Source organism: Rhagoletis pomonella, unplaced genomic scaffold (genome assembly GCF_013731165.1).
Source record: "Rhagoletis pomonella isolate Grant_MI unplaced genomic scaffold, Rhpom_1.0 Rhpom_scaffold_00468, whole genome shotgun sequence".
Lineage (NCBI taxonomy): Eukaryota > Metazoa > Arthropoda > Insecta > Diptera > Tephritidae > Rhagoletis > Rhagoletis pomonella.
Genome location: NW_023459022.1, coordinates 41,707 through 64,888, shown reverse-complemented (window position 1 = coordinate 64,888; position 23,182 = coordinate 41,707). Strand labels below are relative to the sequence as shown.

Below are 23,182 nucleotides of genomic sequence, written 5' to 3'. Positions count from 1 at the left end.
GGTAGTGCAATTATGTACATCGCCAGCAATATCCTAATTGCAATAAACTGAATTTCATTAATAATTTTCAAGAATATTAATGTTTTAAAATGCAATAAAAAATAAATAATAGATTAAAACTCTCTCTTCTCTGACTAATCTAGTTTATAATCAACATTTTGTACATATTTTGTATCATTTTAGTGTAAGGTTTGTTTATTTAGCATGAATATTTGCAATCATAAAGTCCTAAAACTGTACCGATATTTCTGCTTTTTTCGACTTTCATTGACTGTAAGTTTATACATTTTTGAATATAGACAATCAAATGTAGAGTAATTTTTTGAAGAGTTCAATGCCCTCCAAGAACATGCCAAGAAAACGGTTCAATAGTTATGACATTTTTAACGCAAACTAAATTTTTTTTACGTGTTATTTACATGGAAAATTTCATCGACAGCTTTTAAAATCGGGAAAAAAATTTTTGCTAATGGGAGAATTTTCTTCTCAGTAAATAGGTCCTTTTATGGCTATAAATTCGTTAGGTTGATTATTTTGGATCACCCTAATGCACATACATACATACATACGTGGATAAGCATAAGTGAGCGTAAAATCATAAAAGTATGTTAATAGCTTAGAAGAAGCAGCATACGACTACTAAGAAATAATCAATTTTGTTTTTTTTTTTGTATAAAAGCGACTTAATTGATCCTTTCCGGTTTTCAAAATACTACCTACCATCTAGTACATACATATTTATGAAGCGACGCGACTGCCGACCGAAAATAGAGAAAAAAAAATCAACCAAAATATTTGCATAAAATTGTATTATTTAGCAGTTTTTAGCACGCTTAGTGGCCAATATACATACATAATTACAAACATGCGAGGAACCAGAAAAGTTATTTACAAACATGTCTGGGGTACTATATGCATGTATAGAATACTCCTAGCATACAAATATTTGCTGCAATATAATATCGAACTCAGCCGTCGATTTAATTTTTTGAACTATGGAATGTTTGTCTTTCAAAGTGTTGGTATTGAATGAAGTTCATCTTCATATACTATTTTTTTATGCGGACGTTGCCGAATGGAGGATTGATTCTTTTGCTAAGTGCTTTAGTTCAAGTGCTCCAATTGAGATTCTATTGAATTTATGCACCATCTCATTATTATGTTTGGTTTGCCATCATTTAGACACTACATACATAAATATGTACGTACACACAATCGATTGAGTGCTTTATAAACAAAAGATAAAAAAAAGAGATCATTTTTGTAAGTGAAATTTGAGACACGTTGTTTCCTTGAGCTCTCAGCAAGCAAATGACCTTCACTCAAAATCTTAATTACACTACATAGATCACAGATCGTGTTAGAATTTTGTGGCAAGTGTTATTCACTGTCAGTTGCTGATCGACGAGCCTCTCTTAATTCATCAAATAAATTATACGCCCAAACCCGTACTTAAGTGTCGTTTGCATAATTCCTAGTCATGTTAAGTTGACATGTAGAGCGCTCAGATTAGCAACACGTGTACATGCTGTGCGAACTTGGAGTTGATTTTTATCGATGATAGCCGAGCAGCAGTCAATTAAGAAAAGAAGAATACTTCGAATTTTTGCAATACAAAAAGAAAAAAAAAAACGTTTCCAATGTGGCATCTTTAGCTAATTTGCACTTATAATTAATAATTATAGTTTGCTTAATATTGTATATGTATGCATTAATGTTAACATTCACATACATACGTACAAACATGTGTATAGTGTATAAGTGTACGTGTGAATTTCTATGAAAACAACCATTTATCTACATACATATACATATGTATATAGCGTTGACAAGGCTAAATGTTCAAGTTATTTGACAAAGCGTCAGTGACATTAATCAATTGCCAACACCTTGTTGACCGGTTTTTTTTTGGTAAACAAAAGAAATATGTACGACTGTATTGTATACTTTTGGATGCATTTGTAAACAGTTTAGGGCATATTAAGGCAATCTTGTGCAATCCGATAGTTTTATTAAATTTTGTCTAGTCTAATATAATCGTTGCGAGATAGAGGCAAGCTTGGGCACTGAGAAACTCCAAAACAGGGACAAACAGACCACTGGAGTAGGTAGCATTGGCAACTGGGACTGCTGTGACACCAATTTAAGAGCTGACTACCTGTTTGAGTTTATTCGCTTAAATATCTTAGAAATGCTTAACGACAGGAAAGCCACAGACTGGGAGCGCTTCTACGGGGCTCTCACTGAATAGATGAAAGGTTAAAATAAGTGATCTAATCGATCTTGAACTAAGCTACTTATTAATAACTCTTACAGTAGGTGCTATTCAGAAGTCACTAAGCGTAATAAAAGAGGGACTCCGTGGGGGAATAGCTCTTTAATGAAGCTAAAAGGATCGATGAAAAGGAAATGCACAAAAATTCCCTCGATGTCCATTGTTAAAAAGCAAAGCATTTAAACACATACAGAGATCTGCTAAGACGACCTGATGGATAACTCATGGACAGCTGCAAGGAGTCACGGCACTTTCTAGCCGAGGCGCATTTCACTGGCTGCTCATCTCTGAGCACTACCCGAACCATCCACATGCAGACTGGACTGTGACTAAACAACCATGAGCAGAGAGCTGGAAAGTCGCCTGCAGCCTGTTATTTCACGATATAATAAACTGGGGTATATCTGCCTCAAAGCTTCTGGCGCTTATGTTATTCTCTCGTCGCTACAAAAGCTACTCAACCTTCTAACCTTTATAAAATCGCTATCCAGAGCAGAGTTAAGCTTGGGAATTCTTAGTGCTCTAATGGCAGGAAGTGATGGTCATGAACATACTCAGGGTAGTAGGGAAATTGTCATACTAACCAAGGGCAGCTTTACATCCTTCCTACTAAAAGTTGCAGAGAGGATCGCGGATGATAAATCCTCTGCATAAATACGCAAGTACTTCGATGTTCAGGGTAGGTTAGAAGACCCCATCAGCATCAACGTTTTTTCTCCAGAAAAAGGAAAATACACAAGCTATATTTATTTAGGGGTAGTTTTCGACTGCATACTTTTTTCAAAATGTTAGGCCAATCTGGCTCTCGTTGCCTCAGATGTAGAGTGATCCTCATATAAATCCATTTAATCTAAGAAACAAGTTTATTTTTAAGAATTTAGAATTAAGTTCGTATGATTATTTACGCGAAATGCCGGAGGCCAGAAAACATCCATTTTCTAAATTCGTTTTAATACTTTCTAAGCAGTTCCAGATACTGTATTTTTGTAAGATCTCTAAAGAAAAACTGAAAATTCCGAAACTACTCTATCTCAAGGAAGTAATTGATGAGTAATGAAACTAAAAATTCAATATGGAAAAAAATGTTTTGAATTATTGCAACATTTTATTAATAATTTTCTAATGCAACTATTATTATATTTTCTCAATTACATATACAATTAAGTATAACATAAAGTTCAAACCTAGTACGTATAATTTTCGTGTATCTATAAAGTAAGTTCGTAAGTATAGTTCAATAAAAAATATACACACTGTAGAAAACATAACGATTATTATAATTGTTTTTAACAAATTTAAAACTAGAGATGTGATTTATTTAATATTGCATCCAGTGCCATGGCGATGTACTTATCTGAATATGTATGTGTATTTGATTATCTATGATTATGTAGTATACTCGTGTCCTCGTTTAAAGTGTAGTTTATAAAAAAAAAATCACATTTTGACAGCATCACAAAAATTCGCAAACGATTTTCCTTCCTTAACTAGGCTCTTAATACTACTTTGAATTCCACTTTCGGTTGTATGTATCTCAATAAACGAGTATTCATTTGTCCGCATGCGAGGAGCTACATACATACATAGCTTTTGTTTGCTCCCAGCGTCTGCAATTAGTGTCCAGTTAGCGCGCCGTTTTGGCCAAACGCATAGGCATAAACGGTCTTCACATTACCAGCTGTATGATTCCTGAACTGCTGATAGTATTCGCTCTCTTCACCATGCTTTGCCAGAGGCCGGTACTCGTATTTGTTAGTAGTACTCGCTGGCTTGCGTGTAGTTGTCGAGGCAAAAACTGTGAACTGCTCTTTGTACTTCGCAAAAAATGGATGACTGAAGGGGTCGTCGCGGTACGGATTTGTTGTTCGGATGGTTGAAGACCCGGTAAATTTCGGTTTAAGTGTTGTAGTAGTTGCTTCCGCAGCACTCGTTGCATACAAAGCGGGTCTTCGCGTAGTTACACGGGCAGTGTTTACACTTTTCGTTGTCGTCGCTGGCTGTATTTTAGTCGGAGCCCTAGTTGTGGCTGTGGTGCTATTTTGTGATTTTACTTTAAACCTTGTAATCGGAGGAGTCGTGGTAACCTTCCTGGTTGTATATGGCACTCTTGTAGTTGTGAAAGTATTCGGAATACCTGATGTAGGACGCTTCGTTACCTTCGTAGTTATCGGCGTTCTTACAGTAGTTCTTGGCTGCCGTGTAGTCGTGGAAGGATAGTAATCTAGGTGCATTTTTGTCGTCGTTGTTGTACGTTTTGTCGTCCTTTGAGTTGTCTTTGTAGTCGGTCGTGTGGTAGTTTTTGCTGCAACGGGAGTTCTTTGTGTTGTAGGCGATCTCACTGTTGTTGAAGGTCTTCGCGTGACAGCTGTATTTTCATGGTTGGAGGCAGTTTTAGTAGCGCTGACAATATTTCTTGAGGTAGTTTTTGTTGGACTTTGTTTGGTTGTTGGTTTTCTAGTTGTTGTGGTGGTTGTCGCTGGTCTATTCGTGTTGCCAGAAGTCTTGGTGGTCTTTCGTTGGGTCACTGGTGAACCATTTATGGCCAGTGTTTTAGGGATTGGAGTTGTTGTTGTGGTAGTCCATGGAGTGTTCTGTCGTTGTGAAACACCTGCATTTTTTGTGGTCAGCGGTTTTTTGGTTGACATTGTTGTTCTAGGCCTGTTCGTAGTGGCTGCAGTCTGAGCGGTTTTTTCTTTGTTGGGATATATCGGTATTTCTTGTGGTCAATGGTCTTTGCGTTGTAGTTACCGTTGCTTTTTTAGAGTTGCTGCTTTTTGCTGTAACTGGCCTCTGGGTGTTCGGCAGTTTTGTGGTCCTTGGCGTAGCAAGAGGAGCACTTGTTGTAGATTTCGTTGTTATTTGTGACTTAGTTGTGCTTGTCGTTCTTTGAGTGGAAGCCACTTTTGTAGGTTGCACTTGTGGTTGGTGATGCCAGTTCCAAGTTGGGGCTGTGCTCGGCCGTTTCGTTGTGGATATTCCAGCGAGTGTTGCTGGCTGATTTTTATTCTGCGCTCCGACACTTGGCTTTTGTATAACTGTTGCCATTGTTGTAGGTTTCTTTGTTGTAATTGTGGGCAGACTCGAATAATATTGCAATTGAGGATTTTGGGTAATCGATTTGGCAGTTGTGGTAGGTGTCGCATACGCAGCAACTGGTTTAAGCGCGGTGGTTGGAGCTTTTGATTTCAAAGGGGTCGTACGGAATACGTCACTGTTCACATAGGGTCTTGTTGGATGCAAATGCAGCTTTGTTTTTTCCGTGCTACTCGGTGTGGTACGCGATTGTTCTCGATCAGGTTTTGCGCTTGGCTCGGCACTGAAACCTTGCGTTGTGGCTGAAAATTTTTGAAGAAAAGAATTACTTTGATATTGGGCGCTTTGTTGCTTAATTTTTGGGAAAGCCGTTGATGTTTGTTTGCTGGCTGTTTCAATGTGAGTTAAGGTTGCCGACTGGTCGATGAATTTAGTTAAAAATGGGTTGGAGTTAAAGTTTAGTTTCTCAGCTTTCTGCGGCGATGTATCAGCTTGTTCATATTTACTAAGAAAGGGGTTAGAAGCCTGGGAAGCGGGTGTTGATAATGAAGTTGCAATGTTAGTACGGGTTTTGGTGCTTGGCGTGTGAGGTTCCTGACTCGGTTCAAGCGGGATGATGACAGCTTGCGATTTTACTGGCGTTGTACGGAAGACATCACTGTTCACATAAGGCTTTGCTGGATAGATATGTAGCTTCTTTTTTTCTATGCTACTCGGTGTTGTAGGCGATTGTTGCCACTCTGGTTTTATACTAGGCTTGTCACTCAAACTTTGCGTTGCGGTTGACAAAGTTTGAAGGAAGGGATTATTTTGAAACTGCGCGGTTTGTTGCCTTCTTTCTGGGGAGGCAGTTGAAGTTTGTTTGCTGGCTGTTTTAATGTTAGTTAAGCTTGCCGATTGGTCAATGTATTTAGTTAAAAATGGGTTGGAGTTAAATTTAAGTTTCTGAGGCTTTTGCGGCGCTGTATCGGTTTTTTGGTAATTAATAAAAAAGGGGTTGGAAGCGTATGAAGCGGGTGTTGATATAGAATTTGCTATGTTAGTATGGATTTTAGGCTTCGATGCTTCCTCGCTAATAGGTTGAAGGGTTTGCATAAATTGGCTTAAAAATGGATTATTAATATATGTTGTTTTTGATGGAACCGCTTCAATGCCGTTAAACGCATAATTGGAAGCGGTAGTTGCACTAGGCGGCGTAGTAGTAGGCATACATTTTAAAGCACTGTACTGATTTAAAAATGGGTTATTTACAAATGGATGATTTAATTCGCCCTTGTGTTTGATTTTCTTGGGTAAGCTTATTGGCATTTGCTTAATTCTGTGGGTCTGACCCACATGAATTGGTTTCTCACTCTGTCCAACTCGTTTGACTTGATGTGCCTTCTGCAATTCGTTGCTATCGAAGCAGGAACTTATCTGCTCCAATTGCTGATTGCGGCAGTTCCGATTATAAACTGTCCACGCAGTGAATCCATCGCCGGATAGACGTGTATGCTCCTCGTAAATGGTTTTCACGCATCGCACATCATCGGTTATGTCGTTGTCTAACAGTTTGCTGCAGGAAATCTGACAGGCTTTGCCAGCGCCGCCATCGTGTGAGCACCAGTACAGGTCACTTATTTGGAAAAGGCCATGATCCGCACTGCCATCCGTATTGAGGCGTCCCACAGCGGCCGTATTCAAACTCGACTCGTGCTCGGCTATGCAAACCCAGGTGGGCACCTCTTCCATGGGCATTTTGTGCTTAAAGTACAGCTCCTGCGCTAACTCACATTTCTTGTATATTTTGCCTTTACCCACTACAGCGCTGGCTTGTTGTCCACTTCCAACTGTATTTGTCTCAATGACTGGGCCAGCGTGAAGTGCTTTCTGTATGTCGTCTGCTGGAAAGCATTTAGCCACACGCTCCAACTGTTGATTGCGGCAATGTCGGTTGTAATCAACCCAAGCTGTGAAGCCGTCACCTGAAATTTGCGTGTGTTCCGCGTGTATAGTTTTGATGCACTGCACATCATCGCTGATATCCGAGTCCACCAATTTTTGACATGGAATGTTGCATGCCTTACCGCCGGAATCCTCGTGGCTACACCAGTAGAGGTCACTGATCTGGAAAAGTCCGTGGTCTGCGCTGCCATCTGCATTTAGTCGTCCCACAGCTGCCGTGTTGAAGCTAGATTCGTGCTTAGCAATACAAACCCAGGTTGGTATATCATTCAGACGCATCCCATGTTTGTAGTACAGCTCCTGCGCCAGTTCACACTCCTTGTAAATCTTACCCTTCGCCACCGCCAGCCCAGTTGTCGTTGTGTGCGTATTGTTGTCATCCTTGTAGCCACCCACCTGCATTGTAGTTAGAAATTGTTCGGTCTTACTTAACTCATTGCTCTCGAAGCAGGCGGAGACCTGTTCGATCTGCTGATTGCGGCAATTCCTGTCGTACACCGTCCACGCTGTGAAACCATCGCCCGAGATGCGCGTATGCTCCTCGTGTATTGTGCGGACGCACTTGACGTCGTCGGTTATGTCGGAGTCGAGTAGCTTCGCGCACGGAATGTTGCACGCCTTGCCGCCAAAGTTGTCGGGTGAGCACCAGTAGAGATCGCTTATCTGAAAGAGCCCGTGATCCGCGCTGCCGTCACCGTTGAGACGCCCAACTGCTGATGTGTCGTAGTTGGACTCATGTTGGGCGATACACACCCACGTAGGTATATCCTGCATTGGAAACTTGTGTTTAAAATACAATTCTTGAGCTAATTCACATCGTTTATAAACTTTACCCTTGTGTTGTTGTGTATGGTGTGGCTGTGTGTAAGTGTTTGGGGATGTGTATTGTTGAAGTGTAGGTATGGATTTTGGAGGGACGCCACTGTGTTTGAGGAAGGGGTTGACTTGGTAAGCGTGTGCGTGTGGTGTTTGGGAGGAGAATGTTACGGGTGAAGTAAAAACGTGCGTTTTAGCTGGCTGTTGAAGCGTTGAGTATTGATCCTTGAAGCACGAGGATACAAACTCATACTGTTGGTTGCGGCAGTGTTGGTTGTAGACGCTCCAGGCGGTGAAGCCATCACCAGAAAGACGCGCGTGTTCACCGTGTATGCGCTTGATGCAACGAACATCGTCGGTTATGTCGTTGTCCAGGAGCTTGGTACACTGCAGACCACAAGCCTTGCCACTACCGTAGCGATCATGCGAACACCAGTAGAGATCACTGACTTGGAAGATTCCATGATCGGCGCTGCCATCCGCATTCAGACGTCCCACGGCTGAGGTGTCGAAGTGAGATTCATGCTGCGCGATACAGACCCATGTAGGAATTTGGTCCATTGGCGTTTTATGCTTGTAGTAGAGTTCTTGCGCCAACTCGCAGCGATCATAGACCTTACCACGTTTATGTGTTGAATAGCTACTGCTGATGGAGTTCGAGTGTACTGCCAGCGCGGTGGGTGTGTAGAATGGGGCTGGGGCGCTTGCGAAGGGGGTGTTTGCAACTGGTTGTTGCGCCGAAGGCAGTACGCGTTGATTCGAAAAACAATCCTGTACGTAGGCCTCGACACCATGGCGACAAAACTGTTGGTATGCATTCCACGCGTTATAGCCGTCTCCGGAGAGACGTTGATGCTCGTCGTAAATAATACGCAAGCAGCTCAGATCATCGGTCAAATCAGCGTCACGCAGCCGTTCGCATGGCAGATTGCAGGCGAATCCCTTACCAGGTGGCGAACACCAGAACACATCACTAATCTGGAAAAGCCCATGCGAACCACCAGCCAGACCTCCCGCGTAGGCCTCTGTGTTGAAATCGCTCGAGTGCTGAGCGATGCAAGTCCATGTTGCGACCTCGTGCAGATCCAGGCGGTGTTTGTTGTGCAGAACTTGCGCCAATTCGCAACGATCGAACACCTTGGCATTGACGCTGGCACCAAAAGCTAGAAGGAAGCAAAAAACCCGCGCGAAAAACTCGCCAATGAACAGAGAGTTGCGTGCGCGCGTAGCTGCCGTACGATACGCTATCATTTTGAAAGTGGCACCAAAGAGCGCGGAAGCAGCTTTTAATATTCCCGTAAAGCGGCCACGAACGCCGTGCGTATGCTCGCGCGCACAGTCGCCTTTGGCGCAAAATCTTTCACCGATTTCGACTAGTTTCTTTAGGTGTTAGGCGACTCTTTTCACTGCGCACATAAATTAGCTAATAAATTCAGGGTAATTTGACGAAGTGGGTTAGCTAACTTTAATCGCCCCAAAGCTTATTATGTTTTATTGGCTACTAATGCCAGGGCTTCTTTCTTCACGTTTGCTTGTTTTCACGCTCGCGTCTCGTTCAATACTGATTTCAGTGATGTCTCGCGTTTATATGTCCAGCTCACTTTGCGCATCGCATCGCATCGCATCGCATCGAACTGCCATCTATATGTCCAGCCATTCAGGTACACTCAGATTATTTATAATTCAGCCACGCTCAGAGTTTGAGCCACGGAGTTGTTCGTATTTGTGGCTAGCCACCAGTCAAACAGGCGTTCAATTAGGCAGTCAGTCAATCCAATCAGTGGGGCAGCATTGTAGAGATGCGCGCAATGCGCATAAACACAGAATAACAAAAAAAAAAAAAAAACTGGTTAATCAGCAAGCGAAGCGCGATAGGCGAACTGTCTGCTTTATCAATTGATATCTTGATATGGATATCGTGTTGTTGGCGTGGCCATTGATTTATTCATATTGCATAATATCGTTGATTCTTTTCTATTTGCTTTTATTCGTCGATATGAGATTAAGGGAAGACATTGAATTTGGACTTGTGTACATTTAATTTTGAAGTTTGGCTTTTCATTACTATCGAAAGAAATTTTAGTTTATTTTGTATTATTTATTTTTATTCGCACTCTTTAATTTTGATGTTATCCAATTCAAGTTTGACGCCAAAGTATGTCAGTTAAGAGTATACTTGCGTAAAACCTGATACTATGATCATTATTTTCACTTAGAGATAACAAAAGTAGATAATGTATTGGTAACAGAGTCCATAACTGAAATTATACAAATTTACAAAAATTTACAAATAAATCTTAAAGCACTGACTTACCACTGAACTCAACAATATAGTTTGTGCTTTTACTATCTTCATTTTAGAGGCCTGATTAGAGTTATGCCGATTTTCCACTAGGCATTGAAATGACAAAAAATTATGCCATTTATGAAAATGCCATGTGGAAATGGACTTAATGACTATTTCACAATTTTTTTCACATAATGGCACGATAATTTTTTAATGCCCAACTTTGTCATTTGTCATTTTAGCCATTCAATGCCTAGTGGAAATCCAGCATTAGACGTATTAGGAAAATCTAATAACAAGGCAGCGAAAAATGTGGGGTTCTATTCAGAGGAGTCTTGAGTAGAAACCATCCCTTTCGGGGTATTTAATTAGACTCTCAAGTGGTTTTACTTACTAAGTCAGATTAGCCATATATTTTTGATACTTGACCAGATCTTCTTAGAACCACTAAACTGTGGTAGCACCCGCTTCTACTATAAGCATCTCTGAGCTGCATCTGGCCAACTAATAAGCCAACTTATTCCCTCCAATATTGCTATATCCGGGTACTCAGCATAGAGTGACTTTGATGCGGCTCAGTGACGGTAGCGTGGTGCGACCTTGCCATACGATTCCCGATTTCACTATTTTAGATCCTATAACCTTCAGTTGTGCCTGACTGTAGACAAAAAAAATTACGTAAAAGACTTGCCGCCCTCTCTATAGCGTAGATCTCCGCTTGGAAGACAGTGCAGTTGTACGGTAGACGAAAAGACCGGTTGATCTGCAGGTCTTTCGAGTAGACACCGGCTCCGGTTCCTTGTTCCATGTTTGAACCACCAGCCTTTCTGCTACTGACAGTCCCGCATCCCATTCTTCTCGGGTCGGCAACCTAATTAATATCTTCGTATTGAAGTCCCAAACAGGCGTAATGTTGTCAGTGCTGCCTTCTATATCAGCTTCGATTTCGACTTCGAACCCAGAATAATTTCAAAGCATTTTGCCTCGGAGGAGAGTTTTAAAGAAGATTCCCCTAATTTCGGCGGAGGAAAAGTGGGTACTTTTGTTTTCCTTGTAAACAATACCAGTTCTCTTTTGGAGGGGTTTACACCCAATCTATGCAGGTTGGCACACTTAGAGTTATCACCTAGTGCACTCCCCATTAGTTCACTTATCGTTGACAGGAATTTGCCAGTGATGAGTGTCACAAAATCGTTGGCGTAGGCGACAACCTTTGTCATTTTAGGTTTGAAAGTCTCAGGAATTTCTTTCACCACTAGGAGCCAGCATAGAGGGGATAGTACGCCTTCTTGAGGTTTTCCTTCTAACAGATCCTGTGCCTATGGTGGCGTTAATTATTCTTCTTTTAGCATGGAGTCAATTCATGCCACCATAGGATGCTGAATGTCGTGCTAACAGACAGTCGCCCCCGTTCGGACATTACTCAAGGCATACAGTTAACTGAAGATAAATTAGTTCCTACACTTGCGTGTCCCTCTAAGTTTCCTGATATGTCACTGTGCCAGTTTCAGGACTAAAGTTAATAAGGCGCAGATTTGTAAGTTTCACTTCTCCAGTGTGGCCCAGGCGCTCTTAATTTTTTTGATTAATGCGCTACCGGTTTCATCGTTCGCCAGAAGTGGAATAGACTGGCGCCACTTTGCGTTAATTGGCTCCTAATAAGAAGTTCAGGCTCATTTATAAATACTTTAAGCAACTACTTTTTAATGCTTTGTAGACAATCCTAAATCAGGCGGTCTACTCTGTATTGCGATTTGAAAGGCGACACGGTCTTATACAAATGCATAGTGCAATTATTGGAATTATATGGATTTGCAATACAAAGTAGAACCCAGTTCAGAAGCTTGAAGTGAATATATGTGTCTCAAGTAGTTCGCTAAATTTTTTCTTACTCCACAGCGCATTTCCTTAGCGTTCTATATTTATTTCAGATTGAATGCTCTTCAGTTTTAATACTTTCACGAAAGTGTTTTCTTCCATATCTATTTATTCTAAGCGGATTATTAATGCCAAATCTAAGAACCGCTAATAACCAATCTTTTGCTAATCGAAGACGAGCAAAATAACCAGTTTGCACAACAGTCGCATTCATTATCGCCTTTGACTCTATGCCGTCTGCCGTAGAAAAGCTCACAATTCAACGCTCAACACTTAAGCTGTAAACACTTCATATGCATATGCATACTTGTACGTACATTTGTATCTAAATAAATGAATTGATTCATAACTTATGACAGACAGCTCTCAGCGGTAAGCTTCTAGGACGGTTGAAAGCATTACTACTAGTTAGCAGTTGATTTGTGTTATAAGTCGTCTTCCGAACTAACAGTTATAATTGAGGTGTGCTAGCGAGTATGAAGGCATACTACATGTATCTATGTATGTATGTATGTATGAGCGCGAGTGTGTCTTTGTTAGTTGGTGATGATTAGCTACCCATTGGGGGGGCCAGCGATGCCAATCAGTCTCTGAAGAGCAGCACGAGTGCTGTATTTGAGCCTGTGCCGCTACATCTCTGAGACACAAATATTTTTGTTGCTACAGCAAATCGTCGCAATAGGCTGAGTGTTGTGCGCGTGCGTATGTGCTGTGGGTGTTCAATTATATATAGGCCACTTGTATCGTCTTTTTACACTTTTATTTGGTTGCACGTCGACAGCCGCCTGCCTAACCAGTCTAATTTCAAGTGGCATTCTAAGCATGCTGATGCGAATTCTTTGTGAATACTTCTTCCCTCTACCTCTGTCTCTCTCCCAGCATCTTCCGTCCGTCCGTCCGTCCGTCTGTCTATGTGTAGGCTAGTTGGTTGTTTAACAAAAATTAGATTTTATTTCCGCACAAATTATGAATTAATGACTTGTATAAGCTAGTAATTTGCAGTTGAGCATCTAATCATTTTTCTTATTATTGCGCCTGCGTTTAGCTAATTTGTTTGTTTTCTCAGTTGTTGTTAAGTACTAAAGCGCGCTTCATTGTTTTATGGCTTAACAAATATACATACCTACCTACATACGTACATAGTATGTTTGATTTATTTCGACGTTTTTCATTAAATAGCGGGCGTTCGCTGCAAATCGACTAAATACGCTTTGTTGCTTAGCGCAGATAGTTAACGCCCTCTCTAATACCGTTTCTTCTCTTTACTTTATATTGATCATTTTGCTCACGTTAATAATGAGTCGATTAAGGCAGGCGAGAGTGGCGATACCACGCATGGTATCGTTGAAACATTTAAATATATGCCAATTTGACTTGCAAATTTCTTTGATGTCTACCTATCTTATCTAATTTCGCATTGAAGGGAATAGCGTGAAGAGAGAAATGTGTTATTAATATCAATTGGGGTGTTCACAGTTCGTTCCAAATAGTGTCTCAAAATGTAGACGTCTACATTTTAAGACGTTTTCTAACCGTAAAATCTGTGGTGTTGTTGTTTCCCATACAAAATTGGAAAACGACGCCGTCTACATTTTGTCACACTCAAAGGTATGTTTTTTACGCGTCTACATTTTGCAACCTCGCAGCAGGGTTGCATTATGGCAATACTAATCACATTTTTTTTTATTTATTGGGCACGTTTTCTGTATTTGCATTTAATTTGAGCGCAATTTCAGAGGAAAAGAAACAAATCAAGGAAAAGAAATAACAAATATTACGAATTGGTAATTAAGTTAAATAATTACAATTTTTCAGAAACAAAATCGAAAGGCGGCATATAAAAAATGCACGCAGGGAAGAAATGTCTGGCAACACCAACACAAGGCAACACAAGGGGTGCTCACAGTTTGATGCTAAAGATGTCTCAAAATGTAGACGTCTACATTTTCAGACACAATTTGGAACGAACTGTGAACACCCCAAATGTATAATGTGATAATTTGCACTGGCTAGCCTTGAATAGTTCAAAGGCAAATCACCGGAGGTCAACCCTCTCCACAAATACATATACATACATATGTAGCACAACAAGACCAATAAACCTTTGCATTATACATATTTACTAATATTTTGGATATTAGTTGAGTGTATAAAATGACGTACAAGAATTGGCTAAGAAATTTTCTTGAGTCAAATTTCCTTAAGGCAGTACGCAGTTCTTAAGAAATTTACTACGCTTTCTACTACGGTTTTTGTAAAGTTTTTTTGTGAAAAAAGGTACAAGGCAACCCAGGCTTGCAACAGAAATTATATGCCCGTTCCATTATTTCTTGAGGAAAGAGTGAGGCAACAGGCTGATGAAGTATCAGATGATGTCAAAATTCCTTGGACACACACACACGAAATAATGGCAAATTTTTCTTGACCGGTTTCTTGAGAGCTGCATACAGGCCTTTAGAGATGTTGGTCATATGTATGTACATACATACATACATACATATATGAAGGAGTCTCTATGAGATTGTGGGAATTGTCTTTGCGCGCTGCTTTATCATAGCGAAATTATTTTTTAAGTAATTCAGTAGAAACAATTTAATGACTAAAGATTATGTTAATTATTCAAACTCTTTTTGCTGCCTATGTCGTAACTAATTCCGCGAATCTAATTCTACGATTGCTTCGATTATCGTTGCTAATGGGATACAGCTAGCAGCTGCAACGTGTATCTTCAAAACCAAACATAATTAATATTTTTCAGGATAGGGAGACACGTGTTATGCAAAATTTGGTTGTAAAATTTGGATGTGTGATGCAAATCGATTTTTATTTTTACATTAGAACATGTTAAGGTATGTATAGTAAATGTATCCGTAATCGCAGCCCCAAATTGTAGAAAGCATTGGAATGATGTAAAGGTTGTGTACCTTTACCTGCCTACACTTAAGTAAGGCTGGATTTTAGCTAAAATTTGTTTTTTTTTATGGCAGCCTATTCATTGTTCTAAGTAGAAATTAGATAGTGAAGCAAAGCAAATGGCTCTGGTCGTAAAGTGTCAGCACATGCGTGTCTAGGCACTAATGTTACTGTGGACAGTTGTAATTTTGAAGTTGTTGAGGGCATCGTATACTTGAGAACCACTACTAACACTGATAATCATATCAAACTCGAAATTAAACGAAGAAAATGCTCTTATCAAGAAGTGCTACTCTGAAGTATAACTTGAGCGGTAAATTCTACTCCCGACGAACCAAAATCACACTTTATAAGTCTCTCATCATGAACGCCCATCAATCAGACGATGTAGCGATAAGCCATAGGACCTTTACAACAACATCGATGCGGTGCAACGAATCAAAATACGACGGTTCCGCTGGCTTGGTCATATCTTACGAATGCACGATTGAGAGAATAGAAAGGTTGCGCCGATCTCGGACCGCTATTCCTCTCTTAACGAATTTGACAGAATCGTTGTTGCATCACGTCACACTGGTGCAACTTGTTTACGTTTTCCTTGCAACATTTTTTCTTCTTCTTCCATTCTTGCTCACGTTTTGGCATTTCTCTCTCGCAATTGCACCAGTGTGAGGTCACACAAAAGTTATTCTCAAAAATCCTCTCTGATCGACGCAATCTTGTATTCTATCATTCTTGGTACGAATGGATGCAAAGTGACAGAGAAAGCACAAGGTCTTCTCTGGCTTGGAAAGATCAGATGAAGAGGGACTCAGCGAGTAAAGATGTTTCTAATAGATGCCAGCTAGCGAGAACGAGCCCAAAACCGCGTCATAAGAGCATTGACGCGCGAAACTGCAGTCTACGGCTTAAACTTATTTAGCATTAAAGTCATGAATAGCACGTAAAGCACCTCTGATATAAACCGGTCGAGTTAATTGCAATTGTACTTGGTATCTCTTAACCCGGCATCTGCCGTGTGAATTTTTCTAACGGGTTACGATATGTAGGTGGGGTTTCATAAACAAAACATTTATTAGAGGTACTTAGGGGCCATTTTTTCAGTGCGAGTGTAACTCTTTTTGTCCTTTGAACTAAGTTTTATTATATATAAACCGATTTCAAATTTAACTTTTATTTTCAGAGAACTATTTATAATAAAGTTTGGAGAGGAATTCCTCTCTGGAATATTTTAATACCTTAACTAATAGCAGAATGAATCTTTTCTCCAATCTTTAGAAGAAGTTTAACGAATATTGAAGTTGAAAATTCATAATGTGCTGAGGTGAATTGAAACTTACTGAATTTTGTTGAAATTAACTGCCGCGTTGTAATGACATACTTATGTATGAGGTCATCGCCCCTGGATATATGAGAAATTTTGTTAAATAAATTAAGTTAACTTAAGAGTTGAAAATATCGTAATTTCGCATGCAATAAATTTCTTATATAATAGGCTTTATGCGGATTCGTTGTAGAGAAGTTTGACTGTACGACGTCTATTTTTTCACAACGAAATTTAGGAAACTAATACGGCTATGTACAGCTAGTGACGTTGAACACAAGCTTCAGCTCCGTACAAATTGGGAAGGACCTGTTCGCGCCGTTTGATACCAAACGAGGTTTTGGACAAGGTGACTTTTTCAATCTGATGCTGGAAAGCGTAATTACGACACCATATACACCATATACATATACCAAAAGAACGATGTAGCTGGCGTATGATATCAACATCGTCGGTCTGAAATAAAGGTACGTAACCGCAGCATTTTCCAGTTTGGCAAAAGAGAGAAGTTGGTCTAGCGGTGAATGAAGACAAGACGAAGTACCTTCTGGCAACATGTCCACTCGTTTCGTAACACACTTCACTGTTGGCAGCTATAACTTTGACGTAGTGAAGGACTTTGTCTACCTAGTATCCAGCATAAACACCACCAATAACGTCAGCCTGGCGATCAAGCGAAGAATAACTCTTGCCTTGCAAGTGCTGCTTTCGGCTCGGTAGGCTATTGCAAAGTAGAGCCCTCTCTCGACGAACAAAAATTACGCTCTACTATGCACGATGTCCACCCTCGGGATGAGCAACTGGCTCAAATTCGTATAGGGGAGAGGCAATTGGAGAAGATTTTTGGTCCCGACCCAAACCGACAAACGGTTGTAGTGCCAAATAAGAAGAAGATACTGAAACTACTTTGAGGTCCATGAATGCCGCCTGAACCAGGATTATTAAAAAAATAAAGTTTTTTGTGTTTATTGGTAATTTCGACAGTCAGTAAAGCAGGGATCACAAAATTTGTACATTTGTAGAGAGTTTGCCATTTTCACCGTTACGGAGTGGTGTTGTTTGGAATGTTATTATTGAACTCATTCTCGATAAAACTTTCTAGACAACACCACTCTGTGACTGCCAAATTTACAAATAGGGTGATCCCTGCTTAAGAAATTCGTTCAATTTCGCTACCGAGTCACTTTACTCATTCCATAAAAAATATATGCGGTACATATACTACTTCTGTTAAAACTAAAATTATAAGTTGTTTGAAATCGGTTGTAGAATTATCTAAAAATTTGTTGTTACGAATTTTCTATAAAAAGTCAATAGCTCATGTTACCTTAGGGAATTTCTTGCGATGTTTAAATCAATTAACAAAGTTGTGAAGAAATTCATTTTAATTAACACAAGTTAATTGTTCTTAATTTGGTAAACAAGAATAGTAAAAGCATTTATTCATTAACCTGCTACCCTTAAATTAAATTGATAAATTCTTATTAAGCGAAACCGTGGAAATCGTAGAGAATATATATCGTATTATCATGAATAACGACGTGCAAATATAAAAACAAGTTTCAGCAGAGAAATATTTTTTTAAATTGCGTGAATAAGTTGCTACAAAACGCAGTATTTAGCTGTTGTATTACCTAAACTTTTCTATCATACGTTAATGATTGTGTTGTAAAACAAATAAGTAAAATAAAAAAAAAAAAAAACAGAAAGATACAGTGCTTATAAAAGAAAAATATGAAGGATTGAGATATACATATGTACATACATATGTATCTATATAGCTCTCCTCATGCCAGTCCCATAATTTCTTAGTGTTATCTTGTCTCTCCTTATCTTATATTATCTTCCAAAATATCACGATGTAGAGAGCATTCTTGCCACTCGCCCAAAAATATATTCTTTCACCACTAATAGAGCTCACACTTACCAAGACACGTTGTTAGATCCAAAGCGCCTGCGTATAGGCAACCATTCTTTCGTTTTATCACATTCGCCAGCTTGTCCACGCAAAAGCATTCGTTGTCGTGCTCTGGACCAATGTCGTTGATGAAATTCTCACCGATTGAGTAGCGAAAACCCGGTATGCCCTGATATTGTATGTCGCTCTGATAGAACAATTCCACCGAACGACAGATGTCCGCGCTGAAGATGTACATTGAATCACCGCGTTTGCGGAATGGCGGATACGACGAAGCGTCAGTGCCATTAATTTGATTGCACATTGAAGTCTCGCCCTCCGAACCATTTAGCCACACCTGCAAATTATGTGAATCGTCCAATTTTTGTATTTCCAAGACGCGCCGGGCATCTCCCTTACCGGTGTGCACCTCGTACACCTCTTTGCCTGTGCCGTTTTTCTGTAACATCAAAAAATGAAAAAAAAACAATGAAAAGAAAAACATTAGCATCGGCCATTGAAGCATGCAAATATGTACTACTGTAATTATAAGTACTCACGTGATTGAAGAACGAAAACGCCAAACTGCCATCACTCATTTCGCGTATTGTCTTCGAGCCGCCTTCTTTGATCTGGTTGCAGATGGCCTTGGCAATGCCATTCGGATTGATGCAGAAGCGCACGCCGTCAAAGAGGAATTCGCGCACTGTTGTATCGAGAAACATTGACTTCGGATCATTGAAGACAGCCTTCAGATTCGCATTCAAGTGGACGAGCAGCAGCGATAAGCCCGGATCGTTTTCCGAAATCTGCAGCACCGACTGAAATTTATATCGATTAAATGTACATACATACACACACATTCATTTATGCATCGTGGTGTGCGGGTGTATGCGTGTGCCGCATGATTATACAAAACTTAATTAGTAGATAATTATTGCGTTTTTTAGTACATATTTCAAAAGAGAGCCAAGCTCGAGCTTTATTACTTCTAAATGCCTCATTTTCATGCTTATTTACAGTTTCATTTCCGATCAAAGCGTTTAATTACCAAGCATTCAATCAATCTACCGAGCACCGTAACCAAAGCAAACGAGAGTAAATATGTAATTGGGGGCGGGGGGCATAAGTGTGGGATGGGGCAGGGGCGCGCAAGCGTGTTAATTGCAATTTCAATTTAGTAAAAAAGCATATACTTAATATTTTAATTACGGTATAGAATTAAACGATTTCTCGCATTTAAGGCGGGATTTGAGTGTGATAGCCTTTGAAACAAACATTTCCATGTTTTTATATATACGTATTTGTTTATGCAAAGACAACAACTTGGCATGTGTCCAACAAATGCTATAGGCGATTTTAGCAATTATTAGTTGTTTATTTTTTTTTTCAAATAATTTGTATGTATACGTGCTTGAAACAAATGGATACGCCAATCAAGGGTATCCACTTGGGAATCAAAGTTTCACATCTATGACATTTGTAGGTAATATGTATGTATGTATGTATATAGAAATGAAGATGTCAAAGTTTTTGCATGTGAGTATGCAATTAAAATTAATCAGGACGGCTGACAAGCAGGTAACTGTGTTTTCGGGTGACAGCTGAACTTGAAGAAAACTTGAACTTCATCAACTAAAAAACAGAGAGTCTCGTCAACCACTTACTTTTACATCATTTAATATATCGACGAATAGGCTGTGTAGCCACTTGTAGGGTTCTATACATTTTTTTTTACAAAATCAGCATAAAAAGTAAAATAAAAAATGATATTATATAATTTTTGCAATTTTCAGAGTATTCTTAATTTGTTCAGTGTCAAAAATGAGTTACGATGTGTCGCAAATTGATTAATGCTATTTAAATGGCAGCATAATTATTTTTTAATTATGTTTTGGTAAAGGATTTACACATCGGAGTAGCCAGAATGAAATTTAGGGGGGGGGGGGGATTCTCGACCCAATTAAGCTGGCATTTCAGGGTACTATTTTATATGTATATAAGGAAAATTTGAAAGTTAGTGGGGGGGGGGGGGGGGGATCGACCCCCCCCCCGCCCCTACCTGGCTACGCCCATGGATTTACATAAGTAGTGATTAGACAACAAAAACAGAGGTGCATATCGCGCACACCCTCCTCAAAAGGGGCACAATTCAAAATTTTTGCATAAATCAATTCGTAGGATTTATCCACAATTAATAAAAGTATTTTTTTCTTCAAAATTATATTCTCTAACTAAATAGAAAGTACTGGTATACCTGTTTTGGTTTTAATTGCGTTGAATCTGTACGATCCACAAGCATTTATGTTTCCAGATCTGATTCTTGAGTTATGCCTCTTCTGAAGAGGGTGAGCGAAGTACTATTTTTTGAGGCTACATTAATGTATGCATCCGGAATAATATTTATGTAAGCACGTATGCACTTATAAATGAGAATTAAAGCGAGAAAAGAATAGCTTCAACCAGAGAAAATGATAAATAGGATATCTTAATAAAGCGAACTTCATAGAAAATTTGAGGGGCTGAGTAGGTTTCCTAGATACCAGGTTGTCTATGTAGGTACATATCGACTGCTGAGTGGAAGATCGACCTGCCTCGGCAGCCAGTTCGAAAACGCCCTATCTCCAAAAAACTTTTCAAGAACGCCCTATTTCAGAATTTAATTGAAAAACACCCTATCTGAAAATTCGGTTCAAAAACGCCCTACCTCACTGCAAAATGTATTGAAAATATGCTGATATAGGGCGTTTTTGAATCGGCAGCTGAGATAGGACGTTTTCGAAAAGTTTTTTGAGAGAGAGCGTTTTCTATTGGCTGCCGAGATATGTAGGTCGATCTTCCACTCAGCCATCGATATATAACTTCATAAAAAACATCACAGCTAAAATTTTAACTTATAGAGTCGAAGTTTATTTTAAAACTAACAATTTATTCTTGACCCGATTCCATCATACGTATTGTATTTTTAGTTTTTTTTTAAGTTACTCCTGAACTTATTTTCTTTATTGGCTATTTTCAACAAAATGGCCAAGCGAAATATATCCATTTAAAATGTCGGTATATGTATATTTAAAACACAGACATAATAGTCAAGTAGATACTATTAAAATGTAAATTAGGATATTTTTATTTATCACAATTTGCATTTGCACGTTTTTATGGTGCTTGAGTTTTGTATAAACTTCAGCTGGTTTGTCCAGATGTGGCATACGAATTAGCATTTAAAGTAGAAGAAGGATAGGAAGCTATTCTTCAATTAAAAAAAAAAATACGTTTGTCTGACTGCAATGTATGTATGTATGTATGGATATTTAAAAATTATTTATTGAAAATAGAGCGCTGTTTTTTTTTTTTAAAATGAAAGTATGACAGATCTAATGAAAGCGAAATTATTTGAGCTTGTTTTCGAAAGATCAGAATTTGAATTTCAAGATTTCTAATTGTCTATTGTTTTGAGATATTTTGGATTTATATGTGGTAGAAGTGGAATATAGAAAACATTTGCAGTGCACTGGCTATTGAGCTGTAATGGCGCCGGCAAGTAAAAACTTCACTTCAACTGAGACTTTTGGCCTAAAGAACGTACCTATGTATGTACGTAGTTACATATCTAAAAGCACAGTTAGACGACGGCATTGATCAATTAATTCCAAAAATAATTCCGATTTAACGAGTTTTGGGGGGCTTTACCTATAATTTGAGCTATAAAACTTGAAAAGCAGTTTAATAGTTTTAGTTTTATAAGCAAAAGTGTAAAAATGTTCCTATGCCGAAGCCCTACGGTCTGGCGAATACTATTTGCTGGCCAAAAGTCGGGAAGTAACCAACTGATTTGATCAAAGTGGCTGATTTCAAATCTGATATCAGAATTTTGAAATTCCAAATTCAAAATCGAAATAATTTTAAGTTTGAAATAGCATACCATAATTTTGCTATATGTATATTTTTTTTCTTATCATAGTTGCTTCAAATAAAAGCATGTTCCTTTAGATATAAGTATCACGAGTGTTTGTGTATTTGCATTAATTTGTACTTATTTATATGAAAGGACACTAGCACAACAAGTATATTACTTAAAATTAGGCTAGGTATTAAGTTAAACAAATAACGTAACGTAAAAGTTTGAACAGAAAATGCAGAACTGACTTTTGACCAGCAAATATTACCTGACAGACCATAATAGTGACAGTGACAGAAATAATAGGCTCGCCTTATTTTGACCAGATTTGGCTTTAATGTTTAATATCTTAAAAAAAAAGTAGCAGTAGTTAAACAACAAACACCATATAAATCCACATTTCAATCTTGGTACAAAAATTATAAGAATTTGACAAATATTCACCAAAATTTAAACTTTTTACTCAAAATTTTTAGAAAATTTTCTGGTATGCAGATTTATAGCTCATTCGATTTTAACGCATCAAAGAGCAAGATTTAAGTGGCTACGAAATACTGTTGATTTTCACTCTTTTTTCTGCTGGGTTTTGCCATGCAAAGTATGTTCGAATTTTTTTTATAACTTTTTCTTTAATAATTCGGAAGTTTACTGGTATTATTCGTACGTATGTACGTGTATATATAATTATTTAAGCAATGCGAGTGTTTATTTGTATGATTGACTACCTTTACCATACCAAAAGCGCTACTGTATGTACATATTTACGTATGAAATTTCCTAATTCTACGGGTTATGCGAATATGTTTTGATACGCTTGATATGATATGTCTAGTATGTTAAGTAAATACATCTACAGAGAGGTAGTAATGATTAGTATGTGAGCCAATGCAATAACCAATTGTTGTTACAATTAAATA

General features: G+C 38.8%; 2 protein-coding genes across 4 annotated transcripts in view; both read right to left on the bottom strand.

Moving 5' to 3' along the window:
• LOC118750945 (sensory neuron membrane protein 2) overlaps nucleotides 1-23,182 on the bottom strand; it is a 48,582-nt gene that overhangs the window by 7,797 nt on the left and 17,603 nt on the right. For all 3 annotated transcript variants that reach the window (XM_036485697.1, XM_036485696.1, XM_036485698.1), the window contains 2 exons: nucleotides 18,928-19,188; nucleotides 18,398-18,827 (listed from right to left, as the gene is read on the bottom strand). In XM_036485697.1, coding sequence (XP_036341590.1) covers nucleotides 18,398-18,827; nucleotides 18,928-19,188 — 691 coding nt within the window. The remainder of the gene's footprint in view (nucleotides 1-18,397; nucleotides 18,828-18,927; nucleotides 19,189-23,182) is intronic.
• LOC118750944 lies at nucleotides 3,598-8,644 on the bottom strand. The gene is given in 4 exon segments (XM_036485695.1): nucleotides 3,598-4,984; nucleotides 4,986-5,265; nucleotides 5,296-5,610; nucleotides 6,661-8,644. Coding segments are annotated over 4 exon segments (3,660 nt in total). The 5' UTR covers nucleotides 8,630-8,644; the 3' UTR covers nucleotides 3,598-3,888.